Here is a 27,775-nt window from a genome sequence, read left to right on the forward strand (position 1 = left end):
AAACTCAAAATGAGTCCCTAAGTGCGGAATCATGCCAAATGCCAGCAGAGCTCCACTAATGTGCAGCCATATTGCTCCCCCACTTTTTTGTAACTTTAGCTTGTTAATGGTGAATAGCCAAAAGTAGTAAAGTTACTCAAAAGTGTAAGAGTAAATTTGCTTGTAGTAAATTTACATGCACAGATTTACTTTTGTGAATAACCCCCAATGTTTATAGACCTCTAGAAAGTGTGCCTTTTACTGGTATTTTGAGACAAGTGCCAGAGATATCTTCAGGTCACATCGCGTGGTAATTTGCCAAACAACTTACCAAATAAACCATTATACCAAAATAGAAAGGATTGCTCACATGAAATTGGCAATGAATGTGAAAGGTGAGAAGTAAGATCCAGTTGACAGCATATTAGACATACTTATAGTGAGTGTCCAGGCTCAAGTGGGTCAAAAAGATGAGGCACAGGTTTTAAGGAACATATATAGTTGTTTGTGTTATTTGACACATATCACTCACAATTGGCATGCTAAAGAAGCTCATTTAATGGTCTGTGTATGACTTTTCTAATGTTTCTGAGGTTTCTATCACCAACCAGGGTAAGTTTGTGGAGATGTGTTGTTAACAGGTCAAGCAATGAGCCTTTAATAGAGGACAATTGTGTCAGATGTCTCGGTTTGTTTGCATACTTATTGCCAATCAGATGTATGTTTGTATTAAGTAGCAAGTGGGTGCATCTGCTGCCCGGCGCCCTAGTAGTCAGTTTGTTGCACATACCAACAGTTGTGGTTGTATCTTAAAGTCTCTTTCACATCTGGCCCAAAATCACTTATCCCAGCAAAAGACTTTAAAACAATGGTCCAATTACGAGTCTTTGTAAGCGTGGACTAAGGCAATGCTTTACTGGCCGGCATCACCAGAATCGTTCTTGCTTCTTTAAAAGCAGCTCTCAATGCTGCTACTCCTCTAGAATCTATAACTAGAAGCTCAGAACACATCATCCCAGTTGTGGTCGCTGAGTTGGCTTCTCGTAGTGTAGAGAAGCTTGGCATATGTATAGTTCATAAATCTATGCAAGTTGAGGCAGCGCATAGGTTGTTATTTCAGGGGGTTCTTGCTCACCCCAAAATAAAGACACTCTCCATTAATAGACACCATCCATTAGGGAAACCAACAAACAGTAAAATAAGCCTTTCAAGGAAGCATGCCTTAAGTCTGGAATTTCATATTTTCTACTATTAGGACAAAACCCTTCTAAGTTGATTTTAGCCAAAAAGGAGCAGCATTAAGTCTAGCACACTATAGAAAATAATGGTAAATTAAAAACAAATGATTTTGACTTTTCAAAAACATATCTAAATTAAATTGATTGTTAAAAATGGTATATATATTTTTAAATGAATATTTTTAATGATGAAATAGTTTAATACCTTTTTGTATTTTTAAAAACTAAATGTAACTGAAATTTTTAAAGAAAAATATACATGAATTTCAGTTAATTCTGTACTTAACTTTGTGTGCTTTTTATTACATACTAAGTAAATATGAGCATTTTACAATAGATGGGATTTTTTTTAAATCAATCTTTAAAAATGTATTTCTATTTAATTTAATGTATTTAAATTAATTTAACAGTTATTAATAATTAAGTAAAGATAAGTTAATGATGTACATTTAATACTAGTAACTTTTCACATGTAGGCGGAGGTCTTGCCCACCGGGCAGGATCTCTGTATAGCAAAGTATACGGAAAAGTGTAAAAGTTTGTTAAATTAAAAAAAAATAGAATAACATTTACAATAAAAATATTACTGTGAAATAAATGTATATACTTATTTTATTTTAGAACAATATAAAAAAAGCATTAATAACTTACCTTAAATTTAAATTTTCATTATTTTAATATGAGAAATTAACATTGGATTTTCTGAAGTATAAATGTTAAACACAAATCCCACCTAAAGAAATAAATATTTTGTATCACAAATTATTAAAAGTAACAAATAGAATTAATTAAAAGTAATTTTATTATATTTTATGAAAAGGAATGTTTCATTTTTTATTTAAAGAAGGTTATGAAACTGTAAAATGTACGTAAAAATTGTGTTATTCTTATAATATTTTATAAGCATTAAATTAAATTACATTGTATTCTTAAGTAGCTTAAATATTTTATTTTATTTTACCAATATTTCCTTTAGGGTTTTATTTTATTCCCCTACCATCATTGTTTTCTATTGGAGAGTGTTGAAGTTCCAGTTGCTGGCCACATGTGATGCTTAATTTACTCCAGCTCTGAGCTGGACTATAGTTACAACTGTCTTAGGTCCTCTTTGTCTGTATTAACTTTAGAAGTGCAGTTTGTGAATAGGAAGTAGCAAGTATTCCTCATTTTCCAGCTACTACCCTCTCTCCCTCCTACACTTACAACTAAAACGTATATTTGCGTACGTGAAGACTTTTAGTTGGGGTGGAGATCTCTGCACAGAAAGTGACAGGAGAGACAGGACCTCTGCACATACATGTTCCAATCTCATTTTGTAGCATGTTTGTAGTACTATTGTAGTACTCCAAAATGTACTTTGTAAACAGGCCGCTACGTTTTCAACACCACTTCCAGCTAGGACCTGTTGCAAGCGGGTCACCTTGGACTGTAAATCTGGAGCCCTCCTGAAGAAAATCTGAAAATTGTTTTTGAGAAGATAGTCAAAGGTTTTAGTCTGTATGTGTGAGTCTGACCTCTATATACTTTCATAGGCTAATTGGACCACTGTATATTGTATATTTCATTATGTATTCCACATGCCTAGATGCTTGGATGGCCCGATGGCAGTCTATTGTCATATGTTAAATTTAACACACTATATTTCCTTATGTGAACTTTAATAACATTATTTGATTCATTTCCTTACTTATTCGATCTGCCCAGCTGATCATATGTAAAATGTTGTGCCTCCGTGCGGTAGGTCTGGTTTGTGCTATGCAAGCTGCAAAATAAATAAATAAAACATAAACCTAATCATTTTTGAAAGAGTGTAGATGACTCCGCCTCCTTTTTCCTCTGTGCTGCAACTGACTATTTAAGAGAAGTTATTTGTGAGCGGGTTCTTCTAGTGGGAAACTTTCTACTGAACAGCTGTGGCCGTAAGTCCGCATATGTAGGTATAGGATTCGGGACAGACATCGTCTACCTTCGAGTCAACCAGTCCTTGTCCCTCTCTGCATGCCACAATAGCAGTTGCCATGACACTTGCAGTCTGCTAAGCCACTGCTTTACCCTCACTCCTCAACATGCTTTCTCTGTCTCTCTATCTCGTCTGCTGAACTGCACAAATGGCGTGGGGTCTCTTTAGATGGTTCATCAGTTTCAGGCCACAGGGCGGGGCCTAATGGCTTTGGAGGCAATGTGTGTGTGCCTCTGGAATCCTCTGTGCTCATGTATGACAAGAGAGCCTCAACGACAGAGTTCAGAATCACTTTGGGTGTATGGGTTACATCCAGGGTAATAACTATTCCTGCAATGCAACATTTATGTAGGGGCACCCTCCATGCTTCCACTTGCTGCCATGGCTCATAAAGAGTTATTGTGCCGAGTTTAAGAGGCAAGCTCAGAAGTCTCTATCCGTACGACTATAAATGAATGACTGCTTTATGTAGTTAGCCAGCGTAACAGCATTTTGATTGATCGATGGATTTAATGCCTGTCTATTTTCTTATAGCACTATCGCTTTAGTAAACAAAAGGAGAAGACTCGGTGACAAGATGAAGGTGGACCTTGTACATTACTGGCAGGTGCTTTCTGCGGCTGGCTACGACCCTGCGGTGGCCTATCTGCACAGACTGCAGGACGTGGCGCGTGCCCAGGAGAGCTTCCAAGGTTTGACAAAACACTGTGAAATCAGTAAAGTAGTATCAGCTTGCATGCAGTGGTCATGAAAAATAGAAAATATACCGATCCACTGCACTAACAATATGAATTTACCTGACAAGGGATTATATTCGACATTTGAGTACTCCCATTTTAGTCTTCCAAGCCTAGTTTTCACTGGTAAAGCAGCAAAAACAGATTCAGAGGTTTAGGTACTTCAAAAGGAATAATTTACCAATCGATTTGTTCAGAATAAGAGTTTCATACATAGGCATTTGTGGTTTGTGCAGCCTCAAAGTTCCTTGGGTCAATCCAGTCTCATGGTGCATTTTCTTCTGAGTTTTCTGTAACCTCTCCTTATCATCACTTCCTTGGGCCCTATTCTTCCAATCAATGGTTTGAGTGGGTCCTTGCACTGTGGATTTAATGCATGTTGAAAGACGCTAAAGGAGTATTGAACGCGAGATGGTATCAAATGCTGCCGATAAATCCAAAAGGATCAGGACAGCATTAGGGCTACTATCCAGCATCATCTTTGTTGTATCGGAGACCTCCAGCAGGGCTGAGTCCGTAGATTGTCTGGGCCTACAAACTGATTGCAGAGGGTGGAGAACATTAGAATTTTCCAAGAAATTAATCAATTCATCATTTACCAGTTTTTCCAACATTTTAGTAAGAGTGGGAAGAAGCAAACGGGCCTAAAGTTGTTCAAAATTGAAAGATCAGCCAAAGGTTTTTTCAAGAGATGCTTAACCACTGGCATTTTCCAGGGCGCTGGAACTACTGCCAAAGAGAGTAAGGTATTCAGTATGTGATTAATGGTTGGATTCACAAATTCTGTAGCCTTTTGAAAAATAGCAGACGGACATGGATCCCACAGTGAACCAGATTTGCAAGAAAGAACAGCATGTTCTAATTGCAAACAGGAGATAGGCTGAAAAACGGCTAGAGCGAAATCTGTGCAATTCCTTTAGGGTAACTCAACTCTAGACTATTATTCACAAAGCCTATTTGAATTGCTGCAATTTTTTCCGCAAAAACATTTGACAGCCTGTCACAGAGAGATTGTAATGTAAGAATATCACTTGATGAGGCTTTAGGATGTAAAAAGGAATTTTTGTCCGATTCCACCACCGGAACAATATTCCGGTTCAGATGCCAGTCCCAATGCTGCTCTCATGCTGGAAATTACATTCCCAGCATGAGAGAAGCACTGGGATTGATGTGAGTGGCCTTCTTTGCCACTCAGACAGTGCCTGGGAGTCTGTACTGGTTCTCCAACCTAGCTGTACAACACAGTTCGAGTTGGAGAAACCTAAGTGCACATATCTGTTAGGTCGGCCTAAGACGGCCGGTCAAATTCACATACACACTTACAGGTGCACCTACCACTCCTCCCAGTCCCTGCCATGTTAAGGAGTGGCTAGTCCCTTCCCGCTGTAGACTTTTGTCTGCTGTCAGACAGAGAAAAATAAAATTATGATAAAATTGTTTCATTATCCTATTTGATTTTCTTCTGCTTACTTTTAGCAGGAGGGCGATGCTTCTCCGCCATTACGGAGCAGCCGATGCTGCTTGTTGCACAGAATTGTCTGTTATTCTTTATTTTGTTGCCTTCTTCGTTCACTAAAAATCAAACATGTGTACCAAACCTAAAAAAATCTCTGTATTTTTTATTGCAGAAAATGGATGTGAATTACTTCCATCAAATGAACTTGATATGTGCAGATTAAGATGTTGTGCAGCTGAAATATTGAAAGATATCAGAAAAACAAGCGGAGCCGAAGAATTGTTTCTGTCAGCTGAAGCTCTCCTCTCCAAGGTAAATTAGTTTACATAAGAGCTTCGACTTTCTCTGATTTTTATAAATTATGGGGAGCATTCAGAAAGTATGCTTGTTGGCATTTATTTTGAGATTTTTTTTAATGTGAATTGATTTTGAATTCTCAGCAATGGAGGCATTGATGTAATTTGAGAAACGAGTTATTATGCTGCATTCAGTCTCACTCTTTAACACAGAGAAGTTAAATAACCTCCTGTTCTTCAAATAATCTGAAATGTATGAAATAAATCATGTTGGTATTTAGGTCCCAGCCCTCTCCATAATGACTGTGATGCTAATGCTGCTCATCTTAAGGGAGATGTTACTCCTGGACGTGTATTCGCAGACACACGTAGCAGCTGGCTTAGACCGAGCACTATGTGCACTGGAGTGACAAAGTGGCATCTCTACCACCTAGGCCCTGCTGTACCCACCCCGCTCTATGTTTTATAAATATGATGTTCGTTAAGGTACTTTGTCATGGCTGATGATTCTGTTCTTGGTAAATTTGCGAGTAGGCCTCATTTTCTTACTGCTTGAGGGTCAGCGACCAGAGCCAGTGGTGTAGGAAGTGGGGTGCGGTGGGTGAGGGCCGCCCGGGGGGTCATCACTGAGGGTGGTGAAAAAATGGCAAAAATATGTGTAACTATCTTTTTTTCCCTTATTTTAATAATTTCAGTTCGGGGGGGGGGGGGGGCGGGTGACAAGAAATTTTCCGCACCGGGTACCACCTGACCTTGCTACGCCACTGACCAGAGCTCTTCATTACAGAGAATATCAGTATCAGAATTGTGCCATACAATAGAACGTATGCACCTCCGGCTTCCCAGTGTGTTCATTTTAGTTTGAAATTGTCCCCACCTTGTCTGCTGTAAAGTGCTAAGTACCAGGGGAGGAACACGGACATTCTAGTACTTTAACGCTTTGGGGCGTGCAGCAGAAGGCAACTATGTAATGATGTAACTGTGACACTAGGCACTGCTATTTTTATATTATTCCTGCTTTTGGTTAATATGTTTTATATGTTCCTGTGCATTCTTTTCTTATTCAGAAATTTACAGTTATCCTAATAGTTCAGGGCTATTTATTCCAAAGGCCAGCCACACCCTCTATTATTAACATCTAATATAAACAGATATTCTTTGTTGCACTTACTCGCATGAGCCTGAGTGCACCAGTAAAAGATATTATTAATACCTATCTCTTTGATACTACTTGTTTCAACTTTGAAAGGTTTATCCCCTGAGTCCTTCCTACTTGTAATCAAACCTGCTGGCTGCGGCTGTACATTCTACAGGTATCTATTACTTATACTAACCTAGCCTCACTGCAAATATTAATTAATGTCACCTGTTTTTTCTTTCATCCACAAACATTCATCCTTTCTTTTTATCAGACTACATGAAGTTCGCTTTACAGCAATATTTTATTATTCCAATGATAGACAGTCTCGTAGTAAGACTGGACTCTCCAATCCATCCCTTAACTTGTGTCTTGATTTATAGACCTCCAGAGTGCATGCCATGTTTTTCGCAAACCATAGCGAATCGCATCTCTTCCTTAGTTATTGATCATGCAAACATTCTCATGCTAGGAGACTTTAACTATTGGGCAAACAGTGATTTGGGTGGCCAGCGTTCTGCGGACTTCACAGAATTATTAAGGAGTCTAAATCTAACACAGCACGTGCGCTCACCGACCCACATGAAAGGCCATATCTTGATCAGGAATGGTCCTCTAGTCTAACAGTCTCGAACATGGAGATTCTCCCTTGTGTTTGGTCGCACCACTCCTTAATCAGCGGCGGTGCGTCCATTGGGGCGTTGGGGCGTTGCCCTCCCAATGCGCACCGCCGCCATCCGGAACCGCCGCTGTGTGCTTAAAATCACACATTCTGCATGCAGTTTCTGGCCGGCCGGTCGCCGGGCCGGACCAGAAACCATCAGGAAAAGGGGGGGGGGGCTGTGCAGACGCGCTAGTGGGCGTGTCCTCTTCCGGACAGGTCATTTTCCTGCCCGGCGGGGACATGCGCACTAGCCCCCCCCTTGGTAAACCGGGGGTTGCCTCATGCCACAGCCCCCAGCCACCTAATGGGGCGGGAAATTTGGCTGCTCCAGCCAATGCCATAAGCAATAGGCTGTGGTGTCATCCTATGGAATTACACTAATTGTATCGATCTTTGCAGAGTTGGGATCGTCTACGGCATAATTAAGAGTCTCTTAGGACAACAGATAGGCCGGTATGGTTGGAGCACAGGTAGTCTTATGATAAAAGTGAAAACACCGAGCATTTTGTTCAGAGAGGCAGAAAATGCAAAAATCCTTGCATATGCAGTGTGTTCTAATAGTTTTTAGCAGGGCATTGTTACAAATGTGGTATATCACCTCGCACAGGAAAGTGTGCCAACTTCCTCCAAGTAAGAAGTAAGTTTGCACAGGTAAGTGCAGAAAAAAGCGACGGAAACATTATTCCATCAAATTATGTGAGGGTGGAAAAAAAGTGTTACATTTGGTGCAATGCTGTGTTTTCCGTTTAGAGTAATGCAGGTAACAATGCCATACAGAGATGCGCATACAGTCCATTGAATAAAAAATCGAGAGTGCGTAATACAAAAACAGTGATAACCCCCACAATAACTTCCGGCTGGCTGGGGGTCCTCCCCATTTGAGTGAGGAGGAGGGGGACAAGGAGGGAAGGCGCAGAGCGCAATATACATGATCTCTAAGGAGCGGAGGAGGAGGAAAGGTCCGAGGGAGAATGTGGCCTAACGGCTAGAGCCGTGGACCTCGCACCTGGGGAACCGGGTTCGTGTCTCAGCAGGGACTCTCAACATCCTGTAATTCTGGGCAAAACTCTGTTCTCCCCGTGCCTCGCAAAAATAAATGTGTCCATCTGTAACTTCGGGTCCTGTTCACGCTACATAACCCCCACTCCCCCCCCCCAACACTTCCTCCCCCACCCCCCAAAAAAAGGTGAATGGGGCCACTGCACTAGATATGCAATTCCTCTAATGATAGTAGGTCTGCCGAGGCTAGAGCGGTGCTGTCATCAGTCGAATCAGCAGTTGTAATGAATTAAATTAAGGGAGGGGTGGATGTAAGTTATCAAACATCTTGAGGACGTATGAATCCCAGAGAGTGGCGAGCTCCCACCTCCCTGCCGGATACAACCGGACATCAGGGTGTCCGCTGCAGCCACTGTAAATAATAGATCATAGATGAAAGACAGATAAGGGGTAACACATATTAATCAGCACGTTGATGGCACTTCTAAAACAGCTGCCGACACTGAGCTTTTTTCTTGCTCAAAACGCAGCATTCTCTGCTTTACGATGGTCCGAGTTCCGTGGAACACTATTCAGAATTCTGGACACGCTGCAGTAGCCCTCGTCCGCTCCCGCCTGGCTGTCCTGCACATACACTCACCAGGAACGCTGCCCGGCTCATCTTTCAAAGATTGATAGGGGGAGCAGCCGGGGTCTGTGGACCACCTGCTCAAGAACACACGGCGCGCGTTCCGGGTCAGTCCATCACACAGCTACATATTGCACGTGAACACGCATGAAAACCACACAAAAGAGGGTGGATTTTAATAACACAGGTGGCCGTGCTCATCAAAAACTGGACACACCGGCTCCACAAAACGCTTCCATTTAAAAAGAAAATTAGGACAAATCATATCTACATGTATGAACATTCTGTTACTTTGAAAATCATTTCTTTATTGATTTTTTTTTATATATAGGCAACATATGTGCTTGTAACATTCATTAAACACCGTGATGTTCATATATCATTGTTCATAATATACACGTACACGTGGTCAATTAAAGCAAAAAGGTACCGAATAGGTTAGTGCATTGTGAGGTAGTCAGAAATGCATTGTATCTCAAAGTCTGTTATGAAGCCACATATTGATTAAGCAGGACATCTCTTTATTACTGTCATAACTGCACTTTCACAATTTCTTTATTAACCTTCCTTCCTTCTCGAAATTGCTTGCAAATGCACCATTTGTCCACTCGATGTTCAAATTTTTCTCGGGGGGGGGGGGGGGTTGGGCGGGGGTGTTCGGGCACGCGCGCTCGCGAGCTACAGTGCGGAAATCATTTTTCGCCTCACCAGGTTCAAATGTCACCAGCCGCCACTGTCCTTAATCAAATTTGTTCTTTCAGCTGTGGCCCTTCCTCAACCTTGCCTTGGTGCTAATCGACTCTCCTGACACTGGGCTCGTATCAACATGGAAAACTTTTGCTGTGCCCTGGCAACGTCGCTGCCAGACCCTGACTTCTCTAATGTTGATAGATTTGAAGGAGAGATTACTAGGATCACACTGGCCATTGATATTCACGCCTGCTTCGTAAAACTAAACCACATCGGCGCCATAATGCATCAAGCTGTGTTTCTGATGACTTAAAAGCATGTAAATTAAAATTGCACCAAGCTGAACGAAAGTGGCGAAAGAACTATTCCCCGAATGACAAGGAGGCAATTATGCTCCAACTAAAACATTATAAAAGGCTTATTATTCAGGCTAAGTCTGCTTTTTTCTCACGAAGGGTTATAAATCCCCCAAATTAGTCTAAGGCAATCTTTAGAATTGTGAATGAACTATCCAATCCAGATAGAGTGACAATCACTTTACACCGACTCAGAGTCCTTGTCAAGCTCTTAATTCTTTTTTTGTGGATAAGATTTCGAACATCAAAGCAAGCATTCCTGTGAGACAGCCTTAACGGAGGTAACAGCAGAAAACTATAATTTCATTGGACTGTCTGAACTGCCTGCTATCAGTAAGGATGGCCTCCAGGGATTATTAAATAAAGTGAAATCAGGATCACCTGATGACCCTTGTCTGTGTTCACCCATTTTTGTGAGGCTTCTTGTATCTACTCTGTGTCTGACTCCTCCCATGCATTGGCTTGGCTTTTGCATGTGTTTTTTTGGAATCAAAGCCTGCAAATGACTAAAGATGGGTGCATGTCCCACCTCTTCTGAAAGGTTCACTCCCACTGCGTCTTGCTGTGGGAGCGCGCAGCGGCGCGCTGGGCGGCAGCTGCAGTGCCTCCCTTTCTCTGTGTGCCCACCCCCACCACTTCTCTTTGTGGCCCTGTGCCGTTTTGCTCGACAAGTCTTACCATGACACGCATCTTTCACTATGTTATCACAGCAGATCTTCATTGAAACTGTATCCTCTTCTCTCTCGGGATTCTTGAGCTGCTAGTTTAACATTGGAGAGGCGGGCATGTAGAGCTTCCATCATGCTCTGCTTTGGGAGCTGATGCCCGCTTTAGCATGGCGACCGTGACTAGCTGTACTTTTAGCTCCTACGTGGTGCATTTCATTCTTAGCCCCTCCCCAATTACTTCCCCTCACGTTCTTGCACTGCTTTCCGAAACTATTTCTTCCTCAGACTGCCCAAATTCAACTGGCTCAATTTAATTTTGTATTTGAAAAAATTGTCTTGAGAATGGGTTAAATGCCAGGCTCGGGTTGCGAGTGGCAAGGCCAGGGAAGGCTGGCACCACAGGAGGCTTCCTTGATGCCTGGTACACTGCTGGCTCACGTGCACAGCTTGAGTGTTTTTAGGGTGATGTGGACAGCTCTGCAGAGGAAAGGGAGCTCCACACACAGCAAAACAAGCCTCTGTACTGTGAGCTGAGAGCGTGCCATCATTTATTCTCAGCTCTAAACGTGTTTATAAAAAATGTAGGGTATCCTCTTACTGCCCTGCAGTGGGTTCAGAACACCATTGCCATTCTCTTTGTAAACAACATGGAGTGCTGGACTGAAGCTGCCCATATGAAGACAGTTCAGGGTGCCGCAGTCTTGTCCTGACCGTGGTTTCCACTCTTACTCTTAAACTACTATGTAAATCACTTCATTACATGATACCCTTATACTCTGTACCGCTGCTTGCCTGTGGCTCTGTTAGTGCTACTTATCTAGTACATTCTCCACATATTAGTTAAATTGCTACACTACCCCTGGCTGCTTCTGTTGACAGACAAGTCCTGCCATACTTGGCGTGCACGCCCAGCAGGTCTCCTTTCCACCACCGCTCCCTCTGCACATATTAAACAAACAGCAGGGATGGGGGTCTTTCGAGGGTTTGCTAATTTATTTAAGGTCTGGGGTTATCTTTTAAATATTGTTTTTCAAAAACATGCAGAGGCCATCTCTGTTGGGGACTATTCATTTCTCTGATACAAACAAGGTGTTTCTGTTCCTAGATGTATCCACTTCTTGATTTTTTTGATGTTGGCCTGGGGCAGCTGCCACAGGATGGAACAAAGAACGTAAACAAATTTTTCAAGGTTTGCTGGGATGCTCGTTGTGTTGCCTTCTTCCCTAATTTTTACCTTCTTTCCTCTGCTTTCCATTCAGTGCTCTTTCTTAACTCTCACTGTCTGGCCTCAGCCCTTTATCCCGGATTTCTAGTCTTTTCACAGACTGTAGTTTCACTTTTGGTTTAAACATTAGCAAAGCCAATAGATCTGCCTAAACACTTATAAGGTCCCAAAGGCGAGACCTGTTGGCTGTGCCAATGCTTGTTTAAATCAGTCTTGGAACTGTGGAACGGTTCCCATTGCCTTCAAGGAAGCCGCAGTAGTACCTCTGTTGAAGAAGGTCGTGGACGATCCTTTTGTATTAAAAAACTATCGCCCTATATCACTCCTTCTGTACTTTTTAATTTTAAAAGAATTTTATTATAGAATATAGGTATGTCATTATACAGTAAATGCAAGTAAACATCAAACATTGAATAATAAACACTGCAAAATAATTGTAGTCCAGCATAAAATACTTGAGTCAAAACAAGAACAGTAATATCCATACTAGGTAAGCAAGAAAAAGATAATAAATAAGTCACAAAAGAAAGAGAAGGATGTTAGAGAAACTATGGAGGTTTGAGTACTTCTTGTTTTGAAGGCTTCAATGAGGACTATTTCTTGGCACATGTGTCGAAAAATGTCGTAACTAGTAACCATAACTGAAGCCTTTTGAAAACGATGGGTGATGATGAATTGAAGCAAGTATCCAGTCTGTGGTTGTGGCACACATCATACCACCAAGCCTTGTATGAGATTTTTGTGAAGTCTTTCCAGTTTCTTGTTATTTGTTGGAAGGGGACAGCAATTAAGAGATCAATTATTTTGAAATGAGTGCATTATTGTCCCATACTGAAGAAAGGCTACCTAAGAAGATGTGTGTTGTAGAGAACGGGATATGCGTGCCAACAATTAAATTAATTTGAAGCCAGACCTGTTTCCAAAAATTATATACTAATGGGCATAAGAACAACAAATGGAATAAATCTGCATTTGAAGAACTTCAAGGCCAGCATGTGTCCGGAGTATTAGGGAATCTTTTATGTAAAAGTTGCGGAGAAAGCAAAAGTCTATTATACACATAAAACAATGTTTGTGTTAAACTAGCTGATCTGGAGGATTTACGCATTTTAGTCCATAAGTGATTCCATAAGACAAGAGACCATTCTGCACTCCTTCTGTACTTGGCAAAAGTACTTGAGGCACATGCAGCAGAGTCGGTTATCTTATCAGTAGTAGATGATTTGCAGAAGGTTGCTGATAAAGTGACTACCCAGGCTCTGGCACTGCTAGATCTTTCGGCGGCCTTTGACACAGTTGACCACATAATTCTGGTGGACCATGTCAGGGCCGCAGGCTTACAAAGTACAGCTTAGAAGTGGATTATCTCGTTCCTCACAGATTGTGCACAGTCAGTCATGCTCCCTTCCTTTTGCTCTCCAGAGGTCAAGTTAGCCTGTGGAGTTCCTTAGGGCTTGTCCCTTTCTCCCTATTTGTTTAATTTATGCACCTTTCGTGTTTTGAATGAAATGCATGTCAAAGTGTATAATTATGCAGATGACATATAAATGATCTTTACTATTGAGGATTCACAGCAAACAAATTCTTGCTTCAAGGATACAATGGTGTTCAACCAGGACTGGATGAATAATAACCAACTTAAATTGAATTCAAATAAGACCGACATCATTATCATTAGTAAACAACCCAACCTGTGAAATGCTGCTTTCTGGCCGGTCTCAAAAATTCAGTCAAAAGTCTTGGCGTTGTGATGGACTTCAAATTGACAATGAAACCCCAGGTAAGGGCTATCGTCTCTGCCTGTTATTTCCAACTCCAGAAAAATAGAAAAATTGGTAAAAGTCTTTCTTTTGAAGCTTTAAAACAATGCATCATTTCATTGGTCATCTCAAAAGTTGACTATCCTAATCCACTCTACTTGGGCCTTCCTAAAGGCCTAGTTGGCAGACTTCAATTAATTCAAAATCAGGCTGCAAGGCTTTTGTATCAATTGCCGAGCAGGTGTCACATTTAGCTCCTGCTGTTGGAGTTGCACTGCCTACCAATTAAGCAACGATCAGTCTTCAAGGCCTGCTGCATTGCTTTTAAATCCTTACAGGGTTGCAGCCCCTCCTTTATTTTAACCCACTTCCACAAATATGTACCTGGGCGAATCTAAGATCTTCTCATTTTTAATCTTCTGTCTAATCCTTCCTTTAAGAAGAAGATGTTGGGTGGCTCCAGTTTTTCAGCACTTGCTCCTCGTATCTGGAATACTCTACCTTCCGATATCAGGTCTGCTTCTTGTTTTTCTAAATTTAGAAAAACCTTGAAGACTCCGCTCTTCTGGGTGGCTTATGATTGATCTGTCAGAGAGCATAAGTGGGATGTTGCTTCTGTAGCTCTAGCGCCAAGAGACCTTATGGTGGATGTGCGCTCTATAATTACTCAAAACAAGTATTAGTCAAACCAGTTATTCTCTGCTTTGGGATCTATTGGCTTTCCCAGTGCCTTTTTGTGATGCTGTGTAGCATGGTCAAAAGAATCAAATAAACACAAAAAACGTGAGATGACATGGGTACAGCAGGATGGGGTGGGCTAGAGAAACCTGCATTCGGGTCTGTATATTCCCAGCATCAAGGTTCCTTCATTTTGGGATCTGTTATCTAGGCAGCAAAATACCTGCTGTTGACTACAATGTACTTTCTGGATATACTGAACATTTCACTGGAGAGGCATTTTCTCTGTCAGTGCCCAAAATGTATCTTATTATGACTACTCTACATAGATCGTTTATACTTTACGAAGTCAGGAATTACTGACCTCTTTACTGCACCATTTCGGACCGTTTTAAGACAACAGCCCTGAGGAAGTCGTAGAGGTATTCCCCCAAACGCCGAAACACATGTTGGCAAGGCTAAAAGAAGATGATCAAATGAAATACTACACTTGAAGACAACGAATTTACCTTTTGGGTTTTGTATACTCTGACTGTACTTCTACCATACTGTTACTGATTTGAATAGCGTGTGCCCTCAGACTTTTAAATTGGGCTAGAAACTCACACGAGAGGGTGCTGAAAAACACATATACTTTCATTGAGTGCATAAGCAAAAAGAAAAAAAAACAGTTCACTAAAAGTGAGCAGTGGAAGCCAAGCAGACAGGTGGTAAAGAGGCTACTACATTCCAGAGGAAGGACAAACACAAGATGGACAAGCTGGAGAAGATGTATCAAAGTGGCCTGAGCTGCTGGCCTTTTAACTTGGGGACCTAGGATCGAATGATAGCCGTGGCATTTGGCTCAAGCTCATTTGATTTTGGGCAATCACTTAATCTCCCTGTGCTTAAAATATGTGAAATGTAATTGTGTAACTCTCACTCTATGCCTCCCAATGGTCCACATGATGGTATAGCACTCCGTCTCTCTCTAGGTAGGCTTTTGCTATATTGATTCGATATATATACGTACGCAGATTCAGAGCGCCCTGCTTGAATACATCCCAAGATCCAGGGCTTTAAGTGGGCCGGGTCTCACCAGGTCTGAGCTCCAGTAATTTTTTAAAGGGGGCCTCGAAATGGGTCGCTGTCAGGCTCTGTTTTGTGCCCTGGAAGAGGCGGTCCATTTTCTTCTGGACTGCAGTGACAGCAGGCACATCATGTGCGCGTGTTCACACTGTTCACTAGTGGAGAAGGTATGACATGCCAGGTGAGTGTTGTAGGTGAAGGGAAATCCTTTAAAGAGAGTCAATTTCTCTCTGGATTGCCCTTCTCTTTTTGAAAGTCAGGAGCAGCAACATTGTCGTGGTGTCACCAGGGCTTGAAGTGGAAGCTTTTTTAATATTCTATACAAGCCACAGTTGCTGCGTATTCATCTTATGCAACTATAAACCATTGACAAAGCCAATCGCCCTGACTTGTTGTAGGTATGATGTTACTTGTTGTATCATATATCTGGTTTCGATGACAGAAACAGCAAAATACAAGTTGGGCGGCACACTATGCTAAGCACAGATTTTGAGCGTACACATTTTTAAGTCACGCCTTTAATTACATTAGCGACGCCCTTTTGAGGGACCCCTCTGTTTTTTCATCCTTCTTAAAGCCCTCCCAAGAATTTCCTAGATTCATCATACAAACATTAAGATCACCGCAACAGAAAACAAAACAAAAACACCGGCTTGCATTAGGCCGTCTATAGGCCAGGATTCCACCCCTGCTACACACAACGACTTTCACAACTGTGAAAGATCAGCAAGTTAGGATAACATCAGATTTACCGAAGAATGAACACGTGCAAAGTGAAGATACAAGTAGTATTGATTTGTACGTTTTAAAAAAAAAAAAGTCTAGTCCCCAAATTCACTTAGGAAATGTGACTTGTGCATGCTTCCGAAATGTTCATGTTCAATATGAAGGGATTTCACCATAAATGAAAGGTATATTGTAATGTTGTGTGTTTATAGGAATTCCCGCCTCAAGCAGGTATTGTGGTAGGTTGACGGCTCTGCGGTTGTTTGCTAAAATAGGTAATAGTCCTGTGCGCTACTTGAACCTTTTGTAAGGAATGGGACGGCATCGCCTTTGTTTTTATTTTTAAACATTTCGTGACCATCGATTCCACGGTTTTCATGTATTAAATACAGCGTGGTCCCTAATTCCTTGCTTCCTCTGTGTAAACAGATCTTCAACGCATGACCACAGTGCAAAAGCCCTTTAATTATAGGCTAACTCTGTGGTGCAACGAGTTTGGTGACTTGGAAGTAGCAGGTTGGAATTTAAAGGTCTGTACTTTAGTCCCTCTGCCTGTCAGCCACTCCACACCCCTCTTGTGAAGGAGGTTTCACAAAAATGCGTGTCTAATCTCCAAAAGCGATTTAAGAGTAAGGTAGGCATTAAGTCTATTCTCCCACTTTCAAGTTTCATGCAGTCTGCATTTCTGCTCTACAGAGTGATAGGCAACCACTGCGGTTTTTATTCTTGAATGTTGTTAGTACTATTTTTAGGTCTCGCGACCTATCGATGTGCGCAAGCGCATCGAGCGGAGCGAGAATTCATGTGGCGAAAACATCTTCAAACCAAAGGGCTTTCAGCCCCTCGGTTTTCATGCTGTTCACGTGAACCACGTGATAACATGCACGCGCATTCAGGGCCAGCCAACCCAGCACATCAAAGGGCTTCTCCTCCCCTAATTATTCATGGCCGGCCGCAGGCCGGCCGTACTTTCAGTTTCCCAGAACGGCTTCTCCTCTCCTAATTAGGGGAGGAGAAGCCCTTTGATGTGCTTCACACCAATGCGCCTCAGTCATTCCTCTTGTTTGTATTTGCTTCCAGACTCCACGATCTGCTCATGTGCACAAGACGCTTTACACATTACACTCATCTGCCTGAAGTGGGAGTTTTAAACAAGCAAAGCTGGTCCTTCTGTACTTGCAGTTTCACTTCTAATGTGTGTTGTTATTTATCATGATTTTTAGCTGAGGTGTATCACGCTCGTTCATGAGTTTGATCTTTTCATACTGTGAAATGTTTTCTAAGTTGTTTTTGATTGTCCTACCACTGGAGGTCTCCCTGTGCTACATTTAGCCTCTGACACATGCAACGCCACTCAACCATGCAACGCCACTCAACCATGCAACGCCACTCAACCATGCAACGCCACTCAACCATGCAACGCCACTCAACCATGCAACGCCACTCAACCACGCAACGCCACTCAACCACGCAACGCCACTCACACACGCAACGCCACTCACACACGCAACGCCACTCACACACGCAACGCCACTCACACACGCAACGCCACTCAACCACGCAACCACGCAACGCCACTCACCTACGCAACGCCACTCACCTACGCAACGCCACTCGACCTTGCAACGCCACTCGACTACGCAACGCCACTCGACTGCGCAACGCCACTCGACTACGCAACGCCACTCGACTACACAATACGCAACGCCACTCAACTACGCAATACGCAACGCCACTCAACTACGCAATACGCAACGCCACTCAACTACGCAATACGCAACGCCACGCAATACGAAACGCCACTCAACTACGCAACGCCACTCAACTACGCAACGCCACTCAACTATGCAACGCCACTCAACTATGCAACGCCACTCAACTATGCAACGCCACTCAACTACGCAACGCCACGCAACTACGCAACGCCACGCAACTATGCAACGCCACGCAACTACGCAACGCCACTCAACTACGCAATGCCACTCAACTACGCAACGCCACGCAACTACGCAACGCCACTCAACTACGCAACGCCACTCAACTACGCAATGCCACTCAACTACGCAACGCTACTCAACTACGCAACGCCACTCACACACGCAACGCCACTCAGCCACGCAACGCCACTCAGCCACGCAATGCCACTCAACCACGCAACGCCACTCAACCACGCAACGCCACTCAACCACGCAACGCCACTCACCCACGCAACGCCACTCAACCACGCAATGCCACTCACCCACGCAACGCCACTCACCTACGCAATGCCACTCAACTACGCAACGCCACTCACCTACGCAACGCCACTCAACTACGCAACGCCACTCAACTACGCGACGCCACTCACCTACGCGACGCCACGCAACTATGTGACGCCACTCAACTACGCGACGCCACTCAACTACGCAGCGCCACGCAACTACGCAACGCCACTCAACTATGCAACGCCACACAGCCACGCAACGCCACACACGCAACGCCACTCAGCCACGCAACGCCACTCAGCCACGCAGTGCCACTTTCACACACACTGTGCAGTGCACAATAGGTCTCGCAGTAGGAAAGTTGGAGATATTGGTTTTTTAAATGACAAAGCCCTTTATGTTTTTAACATGCAAAATAAAAGGCATTGTTATTTGCAATTGTAATAGCTCCAACTTTCCTACTGCGAGACCTATTGGCAACGCCAGTGCTTGTTATTTATTATATCAAATCAAGGGCAACAAGAAACCCCTTTAAATTTAGTTTGTACGGAGAAAAGGATTGCGCCTTTTCACGACTTACCTTGTCACTATCTGTCTTGGAATGAAATGCTCATTCATTTTACATGTATTTTGCTGTTACTTCTGCAAGTTCCTAAGAGAGCTTTCCACGAAACTCCACAGACTCCAGAGTCATAGGCACTTGATGTGGAGTAGACATTAGAAGCTCATAAGCCTCATTCATCAGTCACTGAACTGTGCAGACCATGTTCATCGAAAAAGGGGAAATCATACATACTTGGCACAGTTAACAACTATCTGTAGTTACTAAGCCTGTATTACCCCTGGCTTACTCTTGAATTGTAAGTGTGGAGTGGTATGAGAGAAGTCAAACCTATCCAATGCTATATGTGAATTGGGTCCTTTCTGTGTCTCCGCCATTGAACTCAGTGTAAGCTTTGATTTACCTACAATTTCTGCAACCTAATATGGATAGGTGTAATGAAGCAGTTATATTTTCCCTCTCAGGAGAGGAGTTAAGAAAGAATGAAGAGTCTATTACAAAGGCGCACATAAGGTAGTACTCCTGGAGTATTCTTTTACATACTCTTAAGTGCCTTTGCAAATTGACCCCAAAACATCTAAAACGGAAATAAAACGGGATTATTCTAGGAATGGTCATAGAAAATTAGCACAAATGGAAAGGGCTGTGCCCTCTCTGCACTTTTACTAAAAAGGAGTCAGGGTTGATTCACAAAGAGGCATAAAAACATGTGAAAGACATAGTACTATTTCCCCGTACTCATAAATGCTTTGGTGAATCGGCCCCTTAGTTTTTATTCAAACTAATGAATATTACTAGAATAGGATCACAGATTAAATATCCTGCCCCATCCTGGTTCCTAAAGAGCTGCTCCGCCCCCAAGGTAAGTTCCAATTCCCTACACCTCCGTCTAGCCGCCTCATGTATGGCGCCTAAACGTCCCAGCATGCCATGTTCTGTGCTGGTAGGTATTGCGGGGGGTGGATCAGTACTGTGATGTTGATGACCCCCAAAATCCATGTGTCCCTCGAACAAAGTGCCTCCTCGAGTCCCCAGACCGCATCAACCCCCATGCCACAGGGATACTTGTAGCGGGGGCAAGGTTGGAAATCCGCCTCGCCCGACGTGATGTCAAATGACTTCAGCACCGCCCCATCTCCTCCCGGGCCTGGAGGTGGGCCTTGGTTTTTCCGGTAACCCGGATTCCAACAATGATTCCACCGAAGCGTAGACCAGCGAGTCCAAGACCTCTTGAAGATGCGGGGGCCTCTTAAGCTCGACACTGGTGCTCGCACTGCAAATATATCCAAAAAAAACCTCCGAAACAGAGAAGAGGCCACAGCGGCAGAAACGTGGGAAGCATCTTGTATTCTAAAACACATGAAATTGCGTTTCTAAAACACCCGCAGGGGCGAATGCATTTCGGCGTCCTTGCCTTCTTCAGCGCCGGGGGTGTGTTAATTAGGATGCAGGCGTGTATCACGGATTAAATATCCTGCCCCTATCCTGGTTCGTAAAGAGCTGCTCTGCCCTCAAGGTATATATATATATATATATTTGCAAAACTTACCCCTTCGAGTGGAGGACACGTTCTGAATAGCTCCATATCACAGGTAGGTATCGCAGGACAATCTCCTCCTTGTTCAGCCTACGCGTTTTGGGCAGGGAACGCCCTTCATCATGGGCAATCAGTGGAAATGACGGAACAGAAAGCACCACCCAGTTCAATCCCTCTTTTATTTCACCAAGCGGTTTGATTGATACAGCTTGAGCAGAGCGGAAGATGCCCAAGTATCAAACAGGGAGGATTGCTGGACATTTTTTATCCCCTTCATGGGTGGTCATGACGACGCCCATTTGGGTGACTATTAGGGCACTTCCAGTCCCAGAATTCATTGGCGTGATTTACATGCTGATGGTGAAATGACCTCAAGGACAAATAACCATTCACATGACGGTGTGAGTAAAGATTTTAAAGTGACTTTGTTGCATTTACCATGAATGTATTTTTCAACAACTAAAAATAATGAAGAGCTATTAAGACCCCATACCACATATTCGAACTAAATGGTACATGCATTCTGGGACTTGTATTTCAAAAGACACTGTTATGTGACTTCAAGGTTAAAAGAGCAAGCACAAATGCACTTTGATTTAGATTGTCTCCACCTGTGTTCAAGGCTATCAATGCTGAAACGCGTAAGGACTATGAGACCTGGTGTGCTGCTGTGCCTCCAGTATTTGGCCTCTCTCTGTATCGTGTCTGCTGCTCCGTGCCCATTGTTTAAAAGAGGCCGCTCTGAAGGGTCGGGGGCTCCTTGTGCTCGGAGACTGTTCTATGTGATATATATGTTTTCTGGCAGTGGTAAATAGTCTGCGTAAAGGTTATGATTTATATCTATATTTATAGAAATCGTAAACGTTTGAATATGATTTGGCATAAATGTTTTCGCTTTCATGAAATTGTATAATATGGCTGCCACGCTTAACCTACATAGGGCATCACGTCCAATGCTTCTGTAAATATGTCCGCTCTCAGTTTCTATGGGGGCGTGTACAAAAATGTGCCGCAAATTGTGTGTCGGCGACACTGAGGAAGGACTGCTGTCCGAAACGCGTTTGTCATCTTTTGCCGTGTGCTGTAAATAAAATCTACTGCCATACCCGGAGTGCTTCAAGTCTTCTTTTCGACCTTTGAGGGAGACCAACGAGCTTCAATATATCACGCGATTACCAGCGCGAGACAGCACCCGCCATATGAGTGCCCCGAGATATCTGGTTGGACTGAGCTGCAGTGTGTTTATCGGGAGCACCGCTGTGATCGACATCGGACCGGAAGTGTGAGGAGTTAGCGGATGGGCGCACGGCTGTCAGCATAGTCACACCGGTAAGTCGCCGTTCCTGTAATTATACTCCTATCCGTACTCGCATCTGCGAGGGCCCAAAACGTAACAGTAAGGCGAGTGGGTATTGGCGGATCAACCCGGGGAGGCTTCCCTGTGGTTTCCCAGCATACAGGCATGTGCGATGAAGAAGAACGCTGCAAAGCGGCTTTGGATGTATTCAAGAAGCGTACATCAAATGCGACCACTGTACCAAACACCGGAGGCAGGGGGAACACAACACCAAGTTCCTTACAAAATCTTTTTCAGAAAGTGGAACGGTTGAGTGAGAGAGAGATACGAAAATGGTGGGAGGCTACCTCCCTACAAAATTATATTGATGTCGATTGAGTGCCCAGAGGTCTCCGCATCTACACGGTCCCTGCTTATGAAAGTCCTGACCCCATGCTCTTAAAGCAATGGGTGGAACTAACTGCGGCATCCTGCAAAGCCATGCTAGAGTTGCTTGTGAAATTCGCATGGAGTGACAGAATAAAAGCGATTGACGAGATAGCCTCCCTGGACCTGGAAATTGCTAAAGAAATGGATTCAGCCACAGTGACACAACTACGAGATGACATGAAGAAACGCCTGGTTAAATATGAACTTAAGATACGACGGCGTAAACAAGAAAAGTTTGAGAGAGATGAGCGTGACTACGCACAAGGAAGAATCCTAACCTTTTCCAAAAAATTCGACGGTCCGAGAAGAGCCTTAAACAAAACGAAAAGCAGCAGACCAATTGAACCACCTCCCACCTCCGAATCCTCGGCCACAGAGGAAGAGCTGTCAGGAGATGAAAGACCAACTACAAGTAAGGAAGGGAGGAAGACCCCTTTTCATTTGGAATTCGATCTCATCCTCAGCACATGGCTCAGGGGGGGAAAACTGAAACCACCCGAAAACTACGGAGAACCCGACGAGGTGGTTGGCAGAGGAAGTGGAAGGGGCAGAGCGGCAGCTCAATCTATTCGCGAGAAAAGAGGCAAGAAGTGGTAGATTCAAGCTCAACAATAGTTAACCTCACGGAACATCTTCTAACACGAGAGGAGGAAGACACCTTGCAATTGGGGCTGAGTTTTTGCCCAAACAAAAGAATTGAATACACTCAAACTCGTATTGATCTGTTCAATTTGACTCGCAAGATCAAATTCCATAAATTGAAACCACATACCGAAGGCACAAAGAAAACAAGAAAGAAAGTCACAATATGTCCCACTGACATTCTATCCATCAAGGATCCCAATACGGCACGAGTATTGGAGGAGCTCCAAACCGAACAAGAGGCAGAAACTGCTGATGTCATCAGCAGAACGTCGGATGCGGGAAGTATTGAACAACAATCCCCAATAACAAATTTTAAAGCTCCATCACAGTTTAATCCGCAGATGCCATATGATGCGATAGACACCTTTGCGGACACAGTAACATAAGATCTGATTCATCATAGACTTTCTAATAGAAAAAGAACTCAGAAAAAGAACAATCTAACTATGGCACAAACTGATGCTTTGATCAACCCGCATAACAACAGAGAGATAGTTGTGAAACCCTCAGATAAGGGTGGCAATGTGGTTTTATTAACCCGAAACCAATACTGCCAGGAATCTCTTCAACAGTTGCAAGATCCTAGAAACTATCAGAAGATCAACAAAGATGAATACACGGACAGCATCAAAGCCTATCATGACTTACTGACCAAATGGCGCAACAAATCAATGTTAGATACTGACTAGTTTCTTTTTCTTCGAAACCCAGAACCTGTCTTGCCGACCTTCTATCAATTACCCAAGATTCATAAAGACTCCAAGTATCCACCGGGACGACCGATCGTCTCCTCAAAGGGGAGTCTAACGGAGAACCTATCTATCTACATTGATTCTTTTCTCTCTGTTTTTGTCACTGACTTACAATCTTATGTTAAAGACACTAAGGATTTTATCGGACAAATTGATCAAATCACCTGGGATCCATCTTATGTGCTAATAACTCTGGACATAGCCAGCCTCTATACCAGTATCCAACATGACCAGGGTATAGAGGCCATTAAATACTTTCTGGATAAGAGATCAGCAAAATATGTGATGCATGGACAATTCTTAATCGAATGCTTGAATTTCTGTTTAAGAAATAACATTTTTCTCTTCCAGAACGATCTATTTAGGCAAACCAGCGGCACAGCAATTGGAACCTGCTTCGCCCCCAGCTACGCAAATCTTTTCGTAGGCTGGTGGGAGGAGCAGGTTGCCCTAGCTGGTGAAAACCAGCAATGGGCCAATCATGTCATCGCATGGTGTCAATTTATCGACGACCTCTTCCTGGTGTGGAGGGGCTCCACCACACAGGCAGAGGCATTCATAGAGGGTCTCAACAGAAACAATTTGAACCTTAGATTCACATCAGACATAAGTAGGAAGGAGGTACATTACCTTGATTTAAGGGTTTATGTACACGAAGGTAAACTGGAGACAAGTCTCTATAGAAAGCCGACAGCCGGCAACAGCATACTGCATGCTAGAAGCAGCCACCCCCCCAGTCTGATTCGTAGCATCCCGTATGGGGAGCTACTAAGATTGAGACGGAACTGCTCTTTGGATTTGGAGTTCGTCACAGCAGCAAATGAATGCATAGCCAGATTTCTAGCTAGAGGTTACGACCAATATCTCCTGGATAATACACTTAGGAGAGTTCTGAGAATCCCTAGGAAACATCTACTAGCTCAGATACTTCCAACTGCTGACGAATTAGATCTTAAGACCAAATTCCGCTTCATTACCACATACTCGGATGAAGTAAATCAACTAAGACAGATTCTTACAAGAAACTGGCACATCCTCCGAACAGATCCCATCATATGAAATGATGTCCCAGCTAAACCCCTGATGACTTTCAGAAAATCCAAGTCAATCAAGGATAACCTTGTACAGAGCCATCTTATGCCAACCCCCCCGAAACTTGTAGGTACTCTAAAAGACATGAAGGGGTTCTTTCCATGTGGGAAATGCCGAGCTTGTGAGAACAGCAGAAGGACCTTAACATATAAGGTACCTGGTCTCAGCAAACCCAAAATGATTAATAAATTCATCACCTGCACAACCCCATTTGTTGTGTACTGTTTGGTTTGTCCCTGCGGGTTACAGTATATCGGAAGTACTATTCACAACGTAAAACTCTGTATACTGGAACACCAAAGGGCAATCACAAACAAGGATGCCCGACACTTTGCCAAAACACATGGCAGCAATAGGGAATTGCTGCGTTACTTTGGCATTGATCATGTGCCCCTACACCCCAGAGGAGGAGATAGACTGCTAAGTCTTCGTAGACTGGAGTCTAGATTTATAATAGATCTACAATCCAAGAATCCATCGGGGTTAAATGTAGGAGAAGATATAACAGTGCACCTGGGTAGATAAACAACTGACCTCACTATGAACCTGATGCAGTCTCTGTATGTAACTTCTCCTGAAATTAAGACAAGTCCCATTCTGTACTACGAAGCTTTCCTGTTGAATCCAGATGTAAAATTTGTAAATACTCTCCCATCTTCTAGTTCCCTGTTTGTATTGAATTAGTTTTTTTCACCTGTTTATTACTATATGAAATCGTCACCTTCATCATTTTATAGATAGTAATAATACGAATAAGGAATAAGAGTACCGATATCCTATTCCATGTAAATGAATTATGAAAAATGTGACCTACTATATATATTTTCTTATACACTGTAACTTTTCTAAACACTGTACTTCAGAACTTTAAGCAAATGTATTTTTTGACAGGTCATTCTCCGGGATACATATAGTTTTATGTTACCGGAGCTATGCCGATACACGGCTAGATTATTTTATGTCATTGGTGTTTAAGGTGCAGTGCGCCACTTGTTTGATGTTAGAGGAATATTTCCTCTGGTTAATCCTGCCAGTTCTATGCCGATTCACGGCAATATGGTCTTATTTTCTGGCAGTGGTAAATAGTCTGCGTAAAGGTTATGATTTATATCTACATTTATAGAAATCGTAAACGTTTGAATATGATTTGACATAAATGTTTTCGCTTTCATGAAATTGTATAATATGGCTGCCACGCTTAACCTACATAGGGCATCACGTCCAATGCTTCTGTAAATATGTCCGCTCTCAGTTTCTATGGGGGCGTGTACAAAAATGTGCCGCGAATTGTGTGTCGGCGACACTGAGGAAGGACTGCTGTCCGAAACGCGTTTGTCATCTTTTGCCGTGTGCTGTAAATAAAATCTACTGCCATACCCGGAGTGCTTCAAGTCTTCGTTTCGACCTTTGAGGGAAACCAACGAGCTTCAATATATATAAATATATATATATATATATATATATATATATATATATATATATATATATATATATATATATATATATATATACACGGTGGTCAGATATCAGTATCTAGTTATTTAGGCCCTTTTTGTAATTTGTTCGTTCATATAAGCACTTGCACTTTATATAGGCATGCATTGCATTTAGGCATTGATTGATTTTGACTATTCTGACTATGGCATCTCAATCTATATTGCATTGTTTCTAGTTGCAATGATGATTTGTTATCCAATTGATTTTGTACATGATTCATTAACTTTGTTTTTCAGGCTAAATTTGGGCACTTGCCATGATTTTTTCCTCTCCATTTTGGAGATAGCCTGATCTACGTATGTGCAATATAAATGATATTATTTATGGCTATTTCGTTTTTAGATATGCTACATTTGCACATTAGAGAAATATGTATGAATCAAGCACAATACTCTAGAACATGTTTAAATCAGATATATTTTAAAATGAAGCTACTGCATATATACATGTTGCTCCGCACTAGTCTGAGATGTTCAATGTTTACACTTTGTTGTCGGCCAGTTTATTTTCTACAGCTGGTTGGGCTTTTAAAACACTTTATAAACGCAATGTCTGTTGGGACGCGTCATGTGACCAAGCTCTTTCGTGTAGAAAAACGTGTCAAGGAAGACACTTGTCTTGTTATGCTTGAATAAATAAGCTACACTGCTTGCACCTTAAATTTGTGTGTTGGTCCGTGTTTCCAAGGAGTATAGAAGAGGTCCGCACCTGCATTTGTCTGCCTTCCACTTGGCGGTCTGGAGTTTCTCTGCATATATATGTATGTATATTTTAAGAGTGACATATTTTAATTAATATAACAGTTACTCCTAAGGTGTGTAATTTGTTTTTCCTCCCTCCTTTGTTTTCTATGGGAGTGTCTTGCAGTATCAGTGAGTGGCCATGTGTGTGGTGCTTGACTTACTCCAGGGCTGGGCTGGAGTATATTTGCTCCTGTTTTTACACCCTTAGAGCTGTAGTATCTTTACAAGCATAGTTTAAGTGGGAGTAGGTCTGGTGTTGTGCGGCGATGCCATTTTCTTAGTGCATTGGTAAGGGTTTCAAAGGGGATACACGCCCTAAATTAGGTGATGTGCTTATCAGGAAAGGGCTGGCTCTAAGGCAGCCTGTTTTCGGTAAAAATGTTAAAAGGCACGCAGCTGCCGAAGATAAAGCGCAGTGGCAGTTGTGCCGATTTTAATTTGAAAAATTAAAGCATGGTTGCCATAATTGCAGGCAGCTGAAGCCCCTGAACATAACATAAAGCGCTGGGTGCAACGCGCTTGCAAAAAAAAAAGCAATTCCAATCGCACATAAGAAAAGAAAGGTGTGGTCACCATTATTAAAGCTGAAGCCCAAAAACATAAGATAAAGCAGGGCATGAACCGCGCCGGATAATATAACAAAGGGCCATGCGGTCACCCTGGCTCTGCACACTCTCAGGTCTCCTGTGAGAACGAGGCGCAAGAGCCCTGCAGCACTAGAAGACAGCGCGAGGCCGGACTCTCGGGGGTA

At 42.8% G+C, this 27,775-nt stretch overlaps 1 protein-coding gene across 1 annotated transcript in view; it reads left to right on the forward strand.

Moving 5' to 3' along the window:
* Positions 1–27,775, forward strand: part of LOC147751267 (putative tetratricopeptide repeat protein 41) — a 496,241-nt gene that overhangs the window by 339,760 nt on the left and 128,706 nt on the right. The window contains exons 8-9 of the mRNA XM_086919170.1: positions 3,712–3,869; positions 5,543–5,682. Of these exons, the coding sequence (XP_086775296.1) occupies positions 3,712–3,869; positions 5,543–5,682 (298 nt within the window). The remainder of the gene's footprint in view (positions 1–3,711; positions 3,870–5,542; positions 5,683–27,775) is intronic.

The sequence above is a fragment of the Lissotriton vulgaris genome, chromosome 1_1 (genome assembly GCF_964263255.1).
Source record: "Lissotriton vulgaris chromosome 1_1, aLisVul1.2, whole genome shotgun sequence".
NCBI lineage: Eukaryota > Metazoa > Chordata > Amphibia > Caudata > Salamandridae > Lissotriton > Lissotriton vulgaris.